General features: G+C 52.9%; 1 protein-coding gene across 3 annotated transcripts in view; it reads right to left on the reverse strand.

Moving 5' to 3' along the window:
• UNC13B (unc-13 homolog B) overlaps positions 1-19,900 on the reverse strand; it is a 167,232-nt gene that overhangs the window by 37,802 nt on the left and 109,530 nt on the right. For all 3 annotated transcript variants that reach the window (XM_081942076.1, XM_081942075.1, XM_081942074.1), the window contains 6 exons: positions 19,220-19,294; positions 18,473-18,692; positions 17,180-17,407; positions 16,910-17,051; positions 9,992-10,161; positions 9,002-9,117 (listed from right to left, as the gene is read on the reverse strand). In XM_081942076.1, the coding sequence (XP_081798202.1) occupies positions 9,002-9,117; positions 9,992-10,161; positions 16,910-17,051; positions 17,180-17,407; positions 18,473-18,692; positions 19,220-19,294 (951 nt within the window). The remainder of the gene's footprint in view (positions 1-9,001; positions 9,118-9,991; positions 10,162-16,909; positions 17,052-17,179; positions 17,408-18,472; positions 18,693-19,219; positions 19,295-19,900) is intronic.

Here is a 19,900-nt window from a genome sequence, read left to right on the forward strand (position 1 = left end):
TGGGATGTCTCTAAAACATTTGTCACTATCTCAGATATTATCTGTACTAAGTTCTCTCCTCTTTCTTCTTCTATGTTTTGAAATCTTAAAAAAAATTCAGACCTATCCATCTCCCATGCTAATATTCCACTGCTCTCCCTTTCCACATCACTCACTCTGCTATCTAACTCCTCAACTTTCTTCTCTTCTTGAAAGAACATAACCAAGAAGATCTGAGAGATAGTTTTGCTGAAGCTTTCACTCAATTAACTGGTGAACCAAGGGTAGAGTGTGCCTGGCAGACTGATAAAATTTACCGTGTCAATTCATGGATTGCCAGACAGAGACAACTACCAAGAGATATTGTAATTTATTTTGTCACTAGGAAAATTAGGAATGAAATATTGCAAGCAACCTATAAAAACAAACTGCAAGTGGCAGGTCAAGATGTGATAGTATTGAAGGAAATCCCCCCCCAAAATGTTGAGATCTAGAAAGGACTATGCATTTCTAGTGGATGAACTTAGAAAGCGCCAGATACAATATAGATGTGAGGCCCCAGCCAGATTGGTGGTGAATTATCAAGGTGAAAGATATCGTCTTAACTCAGTTTGGAAAGCAAGAGATTTTTATAGCAATGTATTAAAGGCTGGATACCCTCCATCCCCAGGATCTAGAGGAAGAAAAGAAAGAGGCGAGACCAGACAGCAAGATATTCAGGCACAAGCGGGAGCTGCTCAAGCTCTGGACTTACCTGAGGAGACAGAAGAAATTATGGAACAAAGACAAACTCGAGCGGCCACTAAACGCAAAGAGCAAGAATTAAAGATGCAGCAAGCCCAGACAATAATCCAAGAAATTACAAATGCGAACACAGAAGCTGTGGGGGGAGCAAGACCGAAGGTGAAATCCCAGCAAGATTTCCAGGCAGCTCTTAGAAAGCTTCAGGGAGCTGAAGATGACAATTAAATTTCTAACCTGGAACGTTAATGGTTCAAATTCACCACAAAAAAGGAAGAAAATATTTCACTATCTGAAACAATTTTAAAATGATGTAATTTGTTTGCAAGAAACACATATTAGAACACAACTGGAATACAAAGGCAAGGAGATTGCAATTCTAAAGCAAATACCAAGAAGGGTGAGAGAGAAGAGAAGAAAATACCAATTTTTGACCACAGTTTTACTTAAAATAGGAGTTAACTATAGATGGTTGATTCCGGAAGGCCTTATGTTTCTATGGAAAGGACAGAGATACAGAATTGATACAATTGAAAAGGCAGAAGCCTTCTATACAGAACATTTGAGAGGAAAGGCAGAGAAGCCTGGAAACGAAGAGCTACCGGTGCAACTGCTGGATTTACCTATAATCGAAATTGAGAGGACAGAGGGTGCTGTAGGTGGAATTGACATTGAAGAAGGTGCTGTTGGGGGTGTAGAGATCAGAGCACAAGAGCAAAGAAGTTTATCCACAGGATATGATTAAAAAGGCTTTCTCAGAATATAAAATTAATAAAATTCAAATGGAAGGAAGGGTACCGCTATCCTGGAGAACAGCCTTTATTTCCCTGATTCCAAAAGGAGATCAGGAGTCAAAAAACTATAGACCTATTTCATTACTTAAACAGATTATAAAATCTTTGCTAAAATATTAGCAAATAGGTTGATGTCAATTATACAACAAACGATTCATAATGATCAATCTGGTTTTATACAGGGGAGACAAATGAAAAGTAATGGAAGACAAATTGTTAATATATTGGAATATTTGGGGAAGAACAACCAAGTCCCCGCTGCACTTTTATTCTTAGACGCGGAGAAAGCATTTGACCGAGTGAATTGGCAATTTCTAATTTAAAAAATACAAAAGATGTATTTTGGAGAGTATTTCATACAATCTATCAAGGCAATATACCAGAAACAGACAGCACAAATTATAGTTAATGGTAGTTTAACAGAATCCTTCAAAATTGAAAAAGGAACAAGACAGGGGTGTCCCGTCTCCATTATTGTTTATCTTAACCTTGGAGTTATTGTTGAATAGAATACGTGGGTCAGATGACCTACAGGGAATTAAGATTAGGCATTATGAATATAGAGTACGAGCATTTGCGGATGACTTGGTTGTAACTTTAACCCAACCAGGGAAATCAGCTATAGGTTTAATGAACATAATTAATCAATATGGTCAAGTATCTGGGTTCAAAATAAATCTAGGAAAAACAAAGATGATAGTTAAAAATATGACCACAAATCAAAAAGAAGAACTAGAAAGAGTAACAGGATGCGAGACAGTAGAAAAGGTTAAATATTTAGGCGTTAACATTACAACCTCAAATGGGAAATTATATAAGTATAATTATGAACCATTATGGCATAAAATACAGTTAGAGATGAATAAATGGAAAAAACTACAATTGTCATTGTTGGGAAGGATAGCAGCAGTTAAAATGAATGTTTTGCCTAAGCTTCTATTTCTCTTTCAAATGATACCAATACTTTAAAAAGTTGCAAATTTGGAAGAATGGCAGAAAGGTATTAATAACTTTGTCTGGGCGGGGAAGAAACCAAGAATAAAACTTAAAAATAATGCAAGATATATGGGAAAGAGGAGGTTTGAAAATGCCTAATTTAACAACCATGTTCTCCGTAGTGCCTTGATGAGAATATGGAAGAAGCACCGGCCCAATTGGGATTATAAAATACCGCTTTGGTTGGATCTTGGCTCCTCGCTATACGTCAGCGGCCCTGCCCGAGCTCCTCGAGCTGGTCTCGGAGACGGCGGTTGAGATTCCCAGACTCTTGGTTATGGGGGATTTCAACCTGCCGTCGACGGGAGCAGCGTCTGAGGTGGCTCGGGAGTTCATGGCTTCCATGACAGCCATGGGCCTGACCCAACTAATTCAGGGCCCCACACATGAAGGCGGCCACACACTGGACCTTATCTTTGTATCTGAACAGTGGACGAGTGATCTGGGAATAGGGGATTTAGAGATTATGCCCCTGTCATGGTCAGATCACTCATATCTCCGGCTCGACTTCCCTGGCGCTACCCTCCACCGCGAGGAGGCGGAACCAGTATGTTCAAGCTGGTACCGCCCCAAGCACTTGATGGAACCGGATAGGTTCCAGGCGGAGCTTGGGCCGTTACCTGTAGCCCTAACCCGCGCTCGGTCGGAGGACCTAGTCGACGCCTGGAATAGGGCGACGGCGGGGGCCTTAGACCGGGTCGCGCCTCTGCGACCTCTCCTGCGGCAGCGAGCCACCCGGGCCCCTTGGTATACCGAGGAGCTCAGGGTGATGAAGCGCCATAGGAGACGTCTAGAGAGCAGGTGGAGGTCCTCACGCTCCGAATCTGACCGGACACAGGTAAGAGCCTTTTTACGGACTTACCTTGTGGCATTGAAAGCGGCCAAACGTAGGCATTGTGCCGCTCTCATTGCGTCTGCGGATAACCGCCCTGCCGCCCTGTTTAGGGTGACCCGCTCTCTCCTGTTGCAGGAGACGCGGGAGGCGCCCTTGCAGGGAAGAGCAGAGGAGTTTGGAGAATATCTGCAAGACAAAGTCGCTCAGATCCGGAGCGGATGGGCCCCCCCCAGTGGTCCGGACGAGCCGACATCAGTGAGTCTTGTGAGTCCACTCTGGGAGGAGTTTGACTCTGTTGCCCCCGAGGATTTAGACGGGTTACGGGGACGGCTACGACCCACCACATGTTCAATGGACCCGTGCCCCTCCTGGTTGGTACTGGCATCCTGGGAGGTGACGCGAAGCTGGCTTCTGGGCCTGGTGAACGCCTCGTTGGGTGAGGGCTTCTTACCGGCTGCCTTGAAAGAGGCGGTGGTGAAGCCCCTGCTCAAGAGGCCTTCACTTGACCCAATGGAGCTAGCTAATTATCGTCCAGTCTCCAACCTTCCCTTTTTAGCGAAGGTTGTTGAGAATGCGGTGGCGCAGCAATTTCCACGGCACCTCGACGAATCCGTATATCTAGACCCACGCCAGTCCGGCTTCCGACCCGGGCACAGCACCGAGACAGCCTTGGTCGCGTTGGTGGATGATCTCTGGAGGGCCAGAGATAGAGGTTGTTCCTCTATCCTGGTCCTATTAGATCTCTCAGCGGCTTTTGATACCATCGACCATGGTATCCTATTGCGCCGGCTGGAGGGGATGGGAGTCGGAGGCACCGTTTTACGGTGGTTCGGCTCCTACCTCTCCGGCCGGATGCAATATGTGTTGACTGGGGGGCAGAGGTCGACCCCGAGGCCACTCTCTTGTGGGGTGCCGCAGGGGTCGGTCCTCTCGCCCCTTTTGTTCAACGCATATGTGAAGCCGCTGGGTGAGATCATCCGTGGCTTTGGGGTTGAGTACCATCTGTACGCTGATGATACGCAGCTGTACATTTCAACCCCAAGCCACCCCAACGAGGCTGTCGAAGTGATGTCCCGGTGTTTGGAAGCCGTCGGGGTCTGGATGGGGGACAACAGACTCAAACTCAACCCCTCCAAGACTGAGTGGCTGTGGCTACCAGCACCTCGGTTCAGCCAGTTAATTCCATCACTGGCCATAGGGGGCGAGCAATTGCCCCCTGTGGAACGGGCGCGCAATTTGGGCGTCCTCCTAGATGCCCGGCTGTCAATGGATGATCATGTGGCAGCCGTGGCAAGGGGGGCGTTCCACCAGGTTCGCCTGGTGCGCCAATTGCGCCCCCTTCTGGACCGCGATGCCCTACGCACAGTCACTCATGCGCTGGTGACGTCTCGCCTGGACTACTGTAACGCTCTCTACATGGGGCTTCCCTTGGGTCGCGCCCGAAGACTGCAGCTAGTCCAGAACGCAGCAGCGCGGGTAGTCATGGGGAGTACTAGGTACTCCCACGTAACACCTCTCCTGCGCGAGCTGCACTGGCTACCTGTGGTCTTTCGGGTGCGGTTCAAGGTTCTGATTACCATCTTTAAAGCGCTCCATGGCATAGGGCCTAGTTACCTGCGGGATCGCATCCTCCCGCACACATCCCTGCGGCCAATCCGCTCTCACAGGGAGGGCCTTCTCCTGGTGCCGTCCACGAGGCAATGCCAACGGGCGACACCGAGGAGTAGGGCCTTCTCTGTGATGGGCCCAACCCTCTGGAATGACCTCCCCCCCGACATTAGAACCACTACTGACCTCCGCTCCTTCCGACAGAAACTGAAGACACACCTGTTCCGACTGGCTGGTTTGGCATAATTTACAACGTCTGCCCCCCTGGCATATACTTTTTACGGGTTTTTAGAGGGATAGTGCATAAATTGTATGATATTTTAAATTCTTATATTGTTTATTTATTAGCTGTACAGTTTTGGCCTATTTTATCCTCCTCCTATGCATACATGTATTTTATTTGGTGTTTTTTAATATGGACTGTACACCGCCCCGAGTCCCTTTCGGGAGAGGGGGCGGTATATAAGTGCTAATAAATGAAATGAAATGAAATGACCATGGGGATTATGAATATTAAGTCACTCGGGGGTTGTTTATATAAAGATGTGCTTATCGCTGATGGGGGCGAATGGAAGTTAAAAACTTTGGAACAGCTGTTGGAAGAAGGAATTACTTTAAATTGGTTACATTACATACAGCTTCAGAAGAGATGGGAAGAAGATCGCAGGGTCGGTTTTATGGATAAAGAAGTGGAACTGATTAAGCAGATAAAAGAGACTGGTCCAAAACAAGTTAAAAGAATATATAATGTACTGTTAGAAAGAGACTCAGAAAGTGAATTGGTTAAGGATTGTATGATTAAATGGGCTCAGAATTTTGGTGAAGTGGTTATGTTGGAAACGTGGGAAAAAATATGGGTTCAGAATGTTAAATTTACACAGTCACAGAATTTAAGGGAGAATTTTTATAAAATGTTTTACAGATGGTATTTAGATCCTAAAAAATTATCATGCATGTACCCAAATGTTCAACCAAAATGTTGGAGATGCGGGTGTCTAGATGCTACCTTTTTTCATGTATGGTGGACTTGTAACAAGGTTAAAGCTTTTTGGATAAAAATATGGTGGGTTATGCAGAATGTATTTAAGAAAAGAATACAATTCACTCCGCAAATGTTTTTATTGGGTATAGCTAAGGATTTCACCAAAGGGGAAACAAAATTGGCCTTGTATATGGTTACAGCAGCTAGGTTGTTGATTGCGCAACATTGGAAAAAAGATTTTTTGCCGACAATTGATCAATGGATTCAGAAGGTTCGCCGAAATGGCAAAAATTTCAGCTTTTTTAAAAGCTCAGAAACAGGAGGATTACACACAGGAATGGGTAAAATGGATTGATTACATACAGAATAAATACCAGACTAGGAAGTACTATGTAGCCTTTAGGTAAGAATGTTTAGATTGATAGATGATCAGAGTAAATAATATATGGGATGCTTGGAATTGTTAGAGTGGTATACAGCGGAAGTCAGGGGGGTGGGTTTGTGTGGGAGGTGGGGGAGGGTTAGGGTGGAGGGCGGGGCAATATATATGTATGAATAAATTAGAAGATGGGATTAACGAAACACTGTTATTCTAGGAGAAATTTATATTAAGAGTTATAGATGTTAAATTAGCTTAGAAAATGGGATCAATGTGTTATTATTAATCTAAGAGAAATTTATATTGTGTTTGCTGGGAGGAGAGGGGTTACGAGTAATTTACTTTAAGACGGGGGAGGGGAGGGGGCAAACTATTTGGTATAATATTTGAATGTGAATTTTTGCGGGGGGGTTGGGGGGGTATAGCATTTGTATGAGATTTATATTGTATGGAGGGGGGGTGAAAAGAGGGAAAATTTGTTTGTACAAAACTCTTAATTAAAAAAAAAAGAAAATGCCTAATTTAAAATTATATTATGAAGCAGTAGTTTTATCAACAATTAGTGACTGGATTAATCTAACAGAGGATAGAATACTGAATATTGAGAGATATGATTTGGTATATGGTTGGCACGCTTATTTAATATATGGTAAGAAGGTGGATAAGATTTTTAAAAGCCATATATTAAGGAATGCCCTATTGCGTGTCTGGAAAAAATACCAATATAGGTTAAATGATAAGATATTTATGTGGGTAGTACCCAGACACGCGATAGAGAATATAAGTATAGAACAAAAACAGGTTGTAATTACATATAGAGAACTTCTTAATATAGAGAGAGGTGTACGACAGTTAAAGCCTTTGAACGTATTAAGAGAGGAAAAGGTAATTCAAACCTGGTTCCAGTATGGACAGTTACAAGCTAGATGGAAAAAAGATCAGACAATTGGTATCATGCAAAATGAGGATAGTTTGGTAAAACAAATTAGGGACCAGAGTCAAATGCATATAAAAAGATTGTATAATATACTGATAGAAATAGAAACAGAGTTAGTTAAAGACTGTATGATAAAATTGGCACAAAATTTCGAAGAGACAATAATGATGGAAACATGGGAAAAGATTTGGGTAAGAAATGTAAAATTTATGCAAGCTCAGAATTTGAGAGATAATTTTTATAAGATGTTGTATAGATGGCATTTAGATCCCAAAAAGTTATCTTGTATGTATCCGAATTTACAACCTAAATGTTGGAGATGTGATTGTGTTGATGCTACGTATTATCATATATGGTGGACTTACAAAAAAGTCAAAGCATTTTGGATAAAAATAAGGTGGGTTATTCAAAATATACTTAAAAAGATGATAAAGTTCACCCCCCCCAGTTGTTTTTGTTAGGTATAATTACAGACTGTACAGTTATTGAGACTAATTTGATTTTGAACTTAACGACGGCAGCAAGATTGTTGGTGGCGCAGTACTGGAAGAGGGAAGAATTGCCCACTATTCAAGAATGGACGCTAAAAGTAGTAAATCTAGCAGAGATGGCCAAAATTACAGCATATTTGAAGGACCATTCAGATGAGAAATGTAAGGTGGAATGGAGAAGATGGATTGACTATATTCAAAATAAATATCGGACTAGGAAACTTCAATTAGCTTATGAGTGAAGGCACAAATAATGTTACAATTTACCTAAAGTTAGCTTAACAAAAGGGGAATTAAAGCACAAGAGGAGGTAGGATGTTAAAATCAGTTAGCTTATGTTAGCGAATGATTGTTAAATGTTTATACCCTGTGTTTTGCTCTGGGAGGTTGGGTTGGGGGAGGGTTGGAGGGTGGGAAGGGGAAGGGGTAATATTTGTAAAATTTGTTAAAACCTTTAATAAAAAAAATAGAATGATACATGCAATACTATAAGGGTTTAGCATTGTTAAACAGATTAGATCGATGTAATGGATATACGATTTTAACATATGGAATGTTCTGTTTAAAATGTAGGAATAATAATTGGAATTGAATTATTGATGCAAAATGATGTTGTATGCATGGATTCAATATTTAGAATACCTTGTTTAAAATTAAGGAATAATATAGTTGAAAAATTGACACATAACAATAATGTATCTATGTTTATCAAATGAATAATTTGTGACTCGATATATAATTGCAAGTGGTGACTATGGAAAGGACGCACAAAATCTTGTAACCAAATGACATGCTATATGAGATGGAAGAAGCATGTATGTGTTTTACGTTTTTGTTTGTTCTTGTTTGTTTAAAAATAAAACAAAATTTAAAAAAGAAAAGAGCCAAGCTTAGAGACCCCCAAGGGACCCCCCCCCCCGTTTCAACCCTGAGCTTCAAAGATTCTCTTTTATGGGTCCCTTCAGAACATCTCTACTGCTCACCTGTGAAGCTGCACCTGTGAAACTGTAAAGCTACATCTCCATGCTCTAAAACATCCGTGGCTTTTTCTGGGAAGGGGAACCCATGACTGGTCAGAGGGTCAAACCCACCAGAATTATTGTGGGGGGGGGGGGAGAGGGCTGTCACACTAAGAGAAGGGGATTATCTGCCCCCTGCAAGCCCTCCCTGCAGGAGCCTCCAAGGTTGCAATGGGCCCAGGGGGAAGAAGCCAGGGATTCTCAGCAAAGGAGCAGAGCTCAGCCGGCCGCCGTGCCTACCTCGTGAAGGCAGGTGTACTGGACGTGATAAGGAGCCACCTTCTCTTCGCCTTTGATCTCCACGCTGATCTGCAATCGAATGGCGCCCGAGACGGCCGATTTGTCCGTCCGCTTTTCTAGAAGGAAGATCCCCCCCCCACGTTCTCATCCCTGCCAGCTAGGGAACCCCAGCACCCGAGGCTGAAGGCAGGCCCACCTGGCCACTCTCTGCCCCCTTCAGGGGACCAGGCTGGCTCTGCAGACCTGTTGGCAGCCGGTGGCACTTGGGCTCCAGACCACCCGTCCTGGGGCAAGAGGGGCAGGAAGATGTGGCTGGCCATCAGGAGGGTGTTGTGCCCTTGTGGCCTCATTGGCATGAGGCAAGAGGGGGTCCCGCAGGAATGGCAGTTCCAACCCCCGCCTCCCCTTTCCTCTCCTGGCTTTGCCTTGGGAGGGCTGGCACGGGACGATGGAGCCCACCAGGGTTATAATTGCCCCTTCTGGGGAGCCTTACGGGGGGGGTCTGCCCTCTGCTGTTTCCTCCCCTGGAGGGGTCCCAAGGTTGCCAGCCTCTTTCCTCCACCCTCTACTCTGGCTGGAGATTCCACTACAACTGGTTTGCAAGGGGCCAGTCTGGGCCCCCATTCTCCGGGGCCCAAGTAGTGTTCACTTTTCTTTTCTGAACGAGACCCTCCCCTCTGCCCCCACCCAGCCAGACTGCTTTTCCCGGACTCCCACCCTGAGGCCTGGGACAGCAAGGAGTTCTTGGTTGAGTTGGGGGAGGGGCATCGTCACCATCCCTGCACTGGACCTGCCTCTTCCGATGGCCCCAAAGTCCCCCCCCCCTCCGTCCTTCTCAGGAGCCCCAAAGCCTCCCAGCTGCCTCCGTGGAAATTCACTGGCTCTCCCCAGTCCCCGTCCCCACCCCGGACCCCAAGGGATCCTCAAATGCTCTTCTGCCGAGCTCCTCGGCTCCCTCCCCCCAAGCCCCTGCAGAGAGGAAGGGCTCACCCAGGTTGTACCAGACGTCCATCTCTCCGCTCAGCGTCCGGACTTCAATGATGGTCTGGCCCAAAAAGTCATCCGATTCCCTCTTCAGCCGCTGCTTCACCCGGGACTTGATGTCGTCGTCTTCGTCCCAGACGCGCACTTTGATCCGATCGGAGGAGTTGTGGCACTCACTGCAGGGGCCAAGGGAGGAGGGGACAGCAAGGTCTATGCTCTTTCCTGCCCAGGTCCCAAGGCAGCCCAGGCAGGGAGGCAACCACCACCACCCTCCAGCAGCACAGCCCCCAAGCAACCCAGGCCCCTCCGGGCTCAGCCGGAACCCCAGGTTTTGGGCAAGGCAGCTGAGAGGGGAGGGGAGACAGGCTGCAAAGGCCCCAAGCTGTGCTCAGAGAGCCCCAAGCAAGGGGGGGGGGGGGGAACGACACAGCCACCAAGTGGGAAGGAAGAAACTTTGGTGAAATCAGGGTTAATAACAGTGGCTGTGAGGGGGCTTTTGAAGTCTTAGTGGACAACCAGTTCAATAGGAGCCAGCCGTGTGTCAAAAAAGCCAAAGCAATCCTAAGTTGCATGAACAGAGGGATACAATCAAGATCAAGTGAGGTACTAATACTCCTCTATAAAGCCCTAGTAAGGCCACTCCTAGAGTACTGCATTCAGTTTTGGTCACCACACTATAAAAAAGATGCGGAGACTCTAGAAAGAGTGCAGAGAAGAGCAACCAAGAGGATTAGGGGGCTGGAGGCTAAAACATATGAAGAACGGTCGCAGGAACCGGGCATGGCTGGTCTAGGGAAGAGAAGGACCAGGGAGGACATGAGAGCATCTTCCAATATCTCAGGGGCTGCCCCAGAGAGGAGGGGGGGTCAATTAATTTGAGAAGAAACTATGGTTCGAAACTGATCAAGGAGAGAAGCAACCTGGAATTAAGGAGAAACTTCCTAACAGGGAGGACAATTTACCAGTGGAATAGAAGTTGCCTTCAGAAATCGTGGGTGTTCCAGGGGGTTGGACTAGATGACCTACAAGATCCTTTCCAGCGCTGTTAGTCTGTTATTTTCTGTTTCCCCCGTTATCTCTGGATGATCCCGCAGCCCTTGGGCAGCTCTTTTTCCTCACCAAGCCCTTAGCGGGTGACTTGGGCTGAGGGCACCCAGGGAGCTTCAGCGGCCGAAGGCCTCCCAGTCTTAAGCCAACCTTTCCCCCTTGGTGCCATCTTGGACTTCAACCTGGAGGGGGCTTCTGCGTGACCTTGGCAGAAACTCGGAGAAGGCGGAAGAGAAAAACCTCGTGGCTGGGCATTACTTGATAGAAAACAGAATGACCCCCTCCCACAACTCTGCCTTCGTGCGGTTGCTTCCCGCGATGGCCCCGGAGGGAGAGGAGCAGCCCGGTGATGCTTTCGGGGGGGGGGGAACCTAGTTCCCAGGTGCTTTGTGCGTGGGAGGCGCTCCGGGGCCGAGGAAGGAAGGCAGGCTGCTTCCAAGGAGAGGCGGGGAGGCCGGGGTGAAGCCGGCTGCTTTGTGGCCACGCGGCAGGGACTCTCGCTGGCTTCTCCATGAAGGGGCCGCCTGTTGCCAAGCGACCCAAATAACAGGAGGAAGAAAGTCAGAAAGTGGGTCAGGCGCAAAGTGCTGAGCCTTGTCAATGAGAGTGGCGCTTCCCCCAGGCTCTGCCCTCCCACTTCCAGCTGTGAGGCCCCATCCGGCCTCCAGGTGGTCCCTGCTCCTCCAGCCCTCTTCTGGGAAAGCCTCCCCTTGCCCAGGCCCTGCCCCTCCATGGCACTGGGGCCACATTGGGCCACCTGAAGGTTTAGGCACATTTCAAAGATGGTGGGGGGCAACCTGACCCAGAAGACACCCACGGACACACAAGGAAGGACCCCCAAGTGCCGCCATTTCTGAGGTCCTGCAATTGCCTCAGTAGCACAGATAGCCTTCGACCTACAACCACCATTAAGCCCAACATTTCTGTTGTTAAGTGAGACATTTGTTCAGTACGTTTTGGCCCATTGTACAACCTTTCTTGCCACAGTTGTTAAGTGAACCAGTTGTTAAGGTAGTAACACGGTCATTAAGTGAATCTGGCTTTCCCATTGGTTTTCCTTGTCGGTAGATCACAAAAGGGGATCACATGACCCTGGGACACTGTGACCGTCATAAATGTGAGTCACTTGCCAAGCCTCTGAATTTTGGCCATGTGACCATGGGGATGCTGCAAAGGTCGTAACTGTGGAAAACGGTCATCAATCTCTTTTTTCAGTGCCATGGTAACTTTGAATGGTCATTAAACGAACCGTTGCAAGTCAAAGGACTGCCTATATTTGGCCCCATAGACCAACCTCTGAAAGGGGCCTCCAGCGGAGTTTCTAATGGGAGCCAATTGCAGCTGGAAGCCCAGAGCAGTCGCCTCCTATCCAACGGGGGCTCCCAGGCCCCGGACCCTCCAGCCCGGCTACGCAAGAGCAGCCTTGGACCTCCGGGCTGGTCGGAACTGGAATCGGAAGAGAGCTGGAAGGGACCCGGAGGTCTTCTAGTCCACCCCTGCATTGGGAGGAGGAGGTGGTTGGCCGTTTAGATAAGCGCACTGGGGGGAAAGAATTTCCCCTCCCCATCCGAGCTCTGGGGGGGGGGCGCATGTGTCCTAGCAAAATGGAAGGGAGACCCTCCATCCCACCCACCCACCCCCGTTTAATCTCACTGCTGCAGTCCTGTGAGAAGCCCGGCTGTGATGGGAAGGTTCTGGAAGGAAGGGCAGGAGAGCGCCGAGGGGTCTCCCGGCCTCCTCAACCTCTGGTGAAGCACCCAGACCCTCCTGCCGTGTTCATCCCAGCCGAGAGAGAAGCCTCTGCAGCAGATAAGCGATGCTGGCTGACAATCACAGGGACTCTACGCTGGAGACCTTGGGAAACGACCTTCCCCCCAGAGGCAGACGAGGACGTCTCCCGCGGTCTGGGCTTTGGCACGATCGCTCCCAGGTATTTGGGAGAGAGTTTTGCCAGGGGGCTTCTGGGGGTGGACCCTGGCCTGATGGCACACACATTTCCCCAATGAGATGGCTTTCAGGACTGGGCCCCCTGCAGCCCCCTCTGCAGCCTGGTTCCAGCCCAAGCAGGCCAGGCTTTCGGCTGCTCTCCAGACTCTGTGGCGCCCCACAGAAATGGCCTCTGACGTGGCCCTGGCATTGGGCATCCAGGCAGGGAGCACAGGAGAGGAGGAGGGAGGCTACCATGGAGCTTCTGGGCAGGCAGACGATGCAGGCCGGGTCTTTCCGTCCCGGAGGACCAGGGTTGCAACAGAGGGGCATGCAAGAGTGGTGACCCCCCCCCCATTACCCTGGCACCCGCTGAGAACCGGACTCCCGAGAGTTGGCAGCCCCCCTCCCTTGGGAACAGCTTCCATGAATATTGGCCGAGAAAGAGAAGGAAAGTAGGCCCTGGGGGGGGGGATGTCCCTGTGGTCTGGGGGAGGCCTAGAGGGGAAGCAGCCGAGGAAGGAGCACAGCCTGGCAAAGGGAAGGGCTTCGGTCCAAGGGCTTCGGCTCTGAAGGGGCACAAGGGGAAACCTTGCAGAATGAACAAGCCAAAGTAAAGGAGCGAGAGAACTCTCCTCCAGGCAGCAGAGACACACGTGGAGGAAAAGGAGCCCATCCCAAGAGATGGGAGGGAGGGTCTCCGGAGAGCTAAAGCTCAGGGCGAGGTGGTGGGGAGGTGCTGCTGAAACGACAGCCCCCTCCCCAGCCATACCAGAGGATGGAACGGCTCAATGCCCCCCCCAACAGCTCTCCAAATCCTCTGTCCCGGAGGTGAGGTGGGGGGGCAGGAGTTAAAATACCAGGCAGCCCCCCAGTTCCAGCACCCAACCCGGGAGGAGAGAAGCCAGGCCGGCCGTTTCCTTCACTGCTGGCCACTCTCCTCCATCGGGTCCCAGCAAAACCTCGGAGGGGAAACTGCTGTTCCAGGCAACACTGAGGAAGGGTAACACCTGGCAAGGGGGGGGAGGGGGTCGGGCACATGCCAGCGGGACCAGTTGCCAGTAGCTCTTCCAAGGCCAGCTCAGTGGTTTTTCCCTCAAATTGGCAAGGCCAATTTGCCACTTTCACTCCCCCCTCCCCCCCATGTCAACTGTGGGTCCCCCGAAGAGGCTGATGGTCCCCGTCTCTTCCGAAATCCTTCATATTAGCCGGAATCTTTTCCGTGTCCCTTGATGTCTTCCCAGTGGTCTCTCCCTGCCAACCTCTGCCTGCGCATCTCAAAGGGGTAGAAGGTCAGGCTATTCTGCTGCCATTCCGGTTCTCTCCCTCTTGTCAAGTCCTGGCAGGGGCTGGGGATAATGGGCCCTCCTCCCTCCGGGACCCCTCTCCCTCTCATGGCTCTCTGCTCGCTCCCAGGCATGACCCAACGGAGGAGCCCTAATAGGTCTTGCTGCAACCCTCCCCCTCCTCCCCACATCCTCTCGCTCTCCCCACGGTCCTTCGGAGGGCAGCTCTCTGATCTCGCCACCTTCCCTGAAGGGCTCCCTCTCCGTGGGAGCCTCTGCGCTTCCTTCGAGGTCTGAAGGAAACTTTGCTTGCCAAGGATTTAGGGATTCAGGGCTCCCTCCATTCGCCTTCTCTGGCCTCTCCCTCAGCAGGAGGACCCAAAGCCTTCCTGGGCCTGCAGGACACATTGCGCCCGGCGCCTCCGTTCTCCTGCCCCTTTAAACCGTTCATCTGCCCCAGGCCCCCTTGCCCCCTTGCTCTGCCCGAGGGATGGAAGGGCTAGAAAGCAGCCCTTGCAAGGACAGGTAGGAAGGAGCCCGGGGGGAAGCCTGGGCCCAGGCAGCTGCCTAGAGAGCGGTCAGAGAAGTGGCAGCTGAGCCACAGCTGGATGCTGAGCAGGGCAAGAGCTCCCCCCCCCCCAAGTTCTCAGGGGGCAAAGGAAGCGGATTCCGTCACTCTTGCTGTGCAACGAAACAGAATTAGCTCCCCTGGTGGTGTCCCCTGCCTGCTCTGCCTGGTGAGGCTGGCCCACTTTGGGACACAAACCTCCTGCTCCCCTCGTTTGGCCATTGGCCCCTTTGCTTCAGGCCCTGTGAAAACTCATCGGTCCCTTGGAGATGAGAGACGAGCGTTTCGCCATCGCCTTTCCCCCCGTTTCTTCTCCCGGAAGCTTTTCTTGGCTAGTTGTTCGGTTAAAACCAGGTTGGTGAACCTTTTCGGCACTGAAACGGGAGCGCCACATGTGCACGCCGGGAAGAGGCTCTGTGTGCACTGGCCACCTGGTTTTCTGGCTTCTGGCACCCATGCGCACACAAAGACCAGCTGGCCGGTGCACATGCGCACACCAGGAACCGGAAGTGACAATGAAGCCCTCCCCACCCCTGCAGCCCAACACCGAGAACAAGTCAGCCAGCTTCCCCCTCCGGCCCCCTCTGCCAAGGGAGCGCGCCTCTTGCCCCTGCGCCGCACAGGCGTTGCCCCCCACGCGGACTCAGCTCCTGCGCAGCCCCATCGCCTCAGAAGAGCAGCAGCCACCGCCAAGGGTGAGGGGCAGGAGCGACCGGCCGCCCGTTCCTGCCAGGGCACAGGCTTGGCTGCCACGTCCAGCAGTCTCTCCTCTCGGGGGCCAACCGGCTGCCCATGGAAGCACTCCGACCTCCAGCAGGCACCCCCAGAAGAGCCCCAGGGCCCCCAGAGCTCCCAGCCGGGGATCTCCAGGACTTCTCTGAATTCCCTCGGCTCTTTTTGAAGCCAGCCAAGTTGGGACTCAGCATATTCCAAAGCTCCAAAATGTTTCCTTTTTTCCCATCCGGATTCTTCCATTGGTTCAATTCCTTTGATTTCTCCTTGATCTCTTCATCCACACGCTCCATCATTCCGCACTCCTCCACCACCCCGTCCCATTCAGCCCCTTTCAGGCCCCAAAGCCCCCCATAGGCCCCCCAGGTTTCCTCCCCCAGTTCCCCTTAGCTGCCCCCCCCCATCCCCGGAACTGGGCAGGATGCTCCAGGCGTGGCTTACGCAAGGCCATCCTGATGTTGGACCCTCCTTTCTCCGTACCGTTTCTTACGACGCCCAGGGTGCCGATGGGCTTTTTCAGGGCAGGTGAGGCTCTTTGGACACTTTCCTTGAACTGCTTGCCCTCACCAGTCCCTGCCAGTAACAGCCCCATCATTTGTGTGTGCAGAGAGGAATTTTCGCACCCTGCGCAACACACCGGTGCCAAATCTCACATGCCCTTGGCTCCAAAAAGCCTCGAGCGTGTCGGAGAAGGCTAGAAAACTCTCTGAGCACCAGCGCCTGCAGAGCTCCTGGCGCAGCCGTGCCATCCCGGCCCTCTGGGCCTAATGAGGTTTCATTATCCTAATTGCATCGCCTCCCTTGTTTGCCACCTCCAGGAAGGAGCCCAGGGGCTCCCATCTCTGCCAGAGCCGTCAGCCGCTGATTATAGGCCTCGGGAGGAAAAAGAGAGGAAGGGAGCCAACCCTCCTGGCACCTGCGCTGAGCAGCCGAGCCGGCCAGCCTGGGCCCCGGGGAGACGCAGGGCTGCTTCCTGAACCACAGGCATCTCCGCCTCCCCTCAGCGCCATACAGGGCAGGCTTTGCCACCCACAGCCAGCCTCCCGCCCTTCCTCGTGGGCACCCGTTTCCTGGGGGCTGCCTTGGGCTTGGCCGGGGCTACGAGGGGTCACGCATTCCCGAGAATTCCGGGCACACAACCGCCCGGGAGTCACCCCAGAACGGGGCTCCTTCTGGGAGTTGGGAGGGGGACGTAAACCCAAGGCATAAAGAGATAACTGTGCGATCTGCTGCCTGGACCACCCGAGATGACGCAGGGCTTGCTCCCGACTTCCCCCCTCCCCTTAGTGCCCACTGCAACGGCCCCTCCCCCCCACCTTCTGAGGGAACAGAGAGGAGAGCAGCCCTGGGACTGCCGATACTCACAAGTGGAACTTCTCCTCCCAGACGGGGTTCAGGTTCCCAAAAATGGTCTTGGTCCTTTTCTTTGTTTTGCCCACCTGGACGGTCACGTAGGGATCGCTGGAGCCGGTCTTGTCCTTGGCCTGCAGGCCCTGGGCACAGACCACTGTGGGGAGGGGTGAAGGGTGAGAGGGGGGCCAGGAAGCCCCCCGGAGGCAGAGCCGGCTCTGGGGGAGCTTCAGCAGGGCTGCCCCCCTGCCCCCCCCCAGGGCTCTGCTCCTCCCCCTCCCTCACCTGTGATGGTGATTTTGGCCGACCACTTGGAGGTCCCGTCTAGGACGCTTTGCTTGACCGCCTTGACCTGCTGCCCATGGGTCCCCTTGCTCTCCCCAAAGACGTCCCGGATCAGGTCGAAGATCTCCGGCTTGTTCCGCTCCCGGATCTTCATCCGGTCCTTCATGGCCATGATGATGTTCTGGGTCCGGTCCTCCGCCCCGTGCTTGGAGCACTTCTCGGCTGCTCCTGGGGGGGGGGGGGAAGGGGGGGCTTTTCTTTCCTTCCTGAACTCTTTTTCCCAGGGGGCTGGAGAGGGGGAGGAGGAGCCCCCAAAAGCCGGCCAGGGGGAGGGAAGGCCCCTCCTGAGAAGAGTCCAGCCCCCCCCCCCTGCGCGAGGGAAGGGAAGCCCCGCGGGTCCTGCGGAAAGTTTGCCTCTCCCCCGCCTGGAGGTACGGAGGACATCTGTTGGGTGGGAGGGCGAGGCCTGCATAGGATTTGTTCTTGGAACCGAAATAGGCTTTGTGATTTAAAATAAAACCCATCTTCCCTGGCGCTGCGCAAACGTTTCTTGACAGAGGGACTCTGACGAAACTGGCACTCGCCAAGGCTGCGCCTTAATCATCACTTCGACACCAAGAAAGGGCAGCCAAGAAAGGAAGGCAGCCCCCTCGCCTCCCACGGAAGGCCCCGAGCCGGGCATCCCGCCTTGGCACAGAAGGCCCCCCCTCCCTCAGGGAGCCCCACAAGCTGCACTGCTGGCAGGCTCTATGCCACGGCTTGGCCTCCTTCCAAGGGGGGGGCAAGGAGGGGGCTCAGGCTGAATAGAGCAACAATGGGGGGGGGGGATCCCAGAGCTTCCGTGGCAGGGAGGGGCTGGGACTCCAGTCTCCCTGGGCTCAGCCCCACCCGCCTTGCAAGCCCCTCTCCCAACGGGGGCCCTTCCGAAGGGAGAATGCAGGGGAAGAGCCGTGAAGGGGAGTCGGGGTGCTTCAGCAGAACCCCAAGACTTGGTTTCCCAGGGGATTCCCCCTCTGCGGCAGGAGTGCTACTTGATTCCAATTCTCAGCCTACCCAGAAGCCCCCCGATTCCCCCTCTGCCTCTGTGGAGCAGGGAATCCCTCCCTCCCATGCCCTGGACCCTCCGTCAGGAGGGAGGGGCACTCAGCCCCCCTTCGGACGCAGCCTCTCCTTCCTCAGCAAGGCCTCCAGCAGAGACGGAAGGGGATGCCAGCCTGTTCTGCCCCCGGGGGGGGGGTTTGGGGTCCTCCCTGCTCCTTTGCCCCCCCCCTTGAGGCTTGGAGGGCCGCTCACTCTGCAGGCAGTCGGCGTTGAGCAGGTCTCGGCACTTCTCGTGGCACTTGACCCCACATTCCACGCAGCGCATCCCTTGGCGGGCAATGCCCCACAGGAGCCCCTCGCACTCGTAGCAGTAGGTGGGGGTCGTGGCAGTCCACACCTCAAACGTATGGGGCGTGGTGCAGGAGATGGGGTAGATTAAGGCCTGGAGGGTCTTCTTGTACACGTGGGACTTCTGGAAGAAGGAGAGGAAGGAAGGAGGAGACCCCTCTGCCCATCCTCCCAGCCCCAGGGATGAGGGGGGCTGCAACTGGCGCAGAGCCCAGCCCTCTCCGGGCAAAGCACCTGGAGGCTCCTGCAGAGGCCGGCAGCGTCTCCCCCCCCCCACTTCCCCTGCTCTTCTCAAGCCCAGCCAGGGCCTAGCCTGACTCCCCCCCCCGACCCTGACCCCTCCCCGCAGGGCCCCCAGCCCCAGGGCTGCCCAAAGGGGGGGAGGCAGGAGTGGGCTCCCATCTTCTAGCAAACGCCTCTCTTGAGTCCTGCCCTCCACACCCACAAAGACCCCCATGGTCCCCATTCGTCCCCTAACCGCTTGCTGTGGGGGCAGCCCCTGTGGCTTTTGTGCTCTGCTCATCTGCCAGTGTGTGTGTGTGTGTGTGTGTGTGTGTGTGTGTGTGTGTGTGTGATGCGCCTCAGGGGATCCCCCGTCCTGGGGCTCAGGGCCTGACCCCCTGGCCTGGCCCAGCTGCTGTCCGGCCTTACCAGCTCTTCGTCCTTGAGGGACGTCCGGGTGGCCATGGCCGAGGTGATGCCCGCCTTCCGTGACTGCACCAGCGACTGGAAGAGGAAGTGGTTATTGGGGCTTCCAAGGGCTGTGCGGGGGGTGGGAAGCCCCTCAAGAGAGAACCAGCGGAGGCCTCCTGCCCTGCCCTCTCACCAGTCTTTCCTTCTTCCTCCCCCCCCCCCCCAAGGCCCAGGAGGTGGCCTCACGGGTAGATCCCCTCCGGGGGGCCTTCCCCAGCTATCCTACCCAGGAAGGGTCTCTAGCTGGGAAGGAGGAGGGAGGGGCCCCTTGGCTGGACTGGCCATCTGCAGGCAGAGACCCTCAATGCCTGGGGGCCCCCAGCAGTCCCCCATCTAGCCCCCCCCCCGGCAAGTCAGCCCAGAAGGCCAGACCCAGCCGGCCTGGAGCCCTGAGGCCCCCGGGGGACAATCCCGCACGGATGGGCCAGGAAGCGGAGGGTCAGAAGCGGCTGAAGGGAGCTGGGAGTCGCTCTCCGCTTACTTACCATGGCCTGCGGGAGGGAAGCGCCAGCGTCCAAGGGAAGCAGAACACGTTAATGCCACCTTGGCTGTCCTCGTCTACTGGATCCAAACTTTGGGGGAGGGGGGCTCAGCAAGGCCCAGGACCACCCCCAGGGCCTACAGCCACTCCGGCGGAAG

Source organism: Natrix helvetica (genome assembly GCF_964273705.1).
Source record: "Natrix helvetica genome assembly, chromosome: 2".
Taxonomy (NCBI): domain Eukaryota; kingdom Metazoa; phylum Chordata; class Lepidosauria; order Squamata; family Natricidae; genus Natrix; species Natrix helvetica.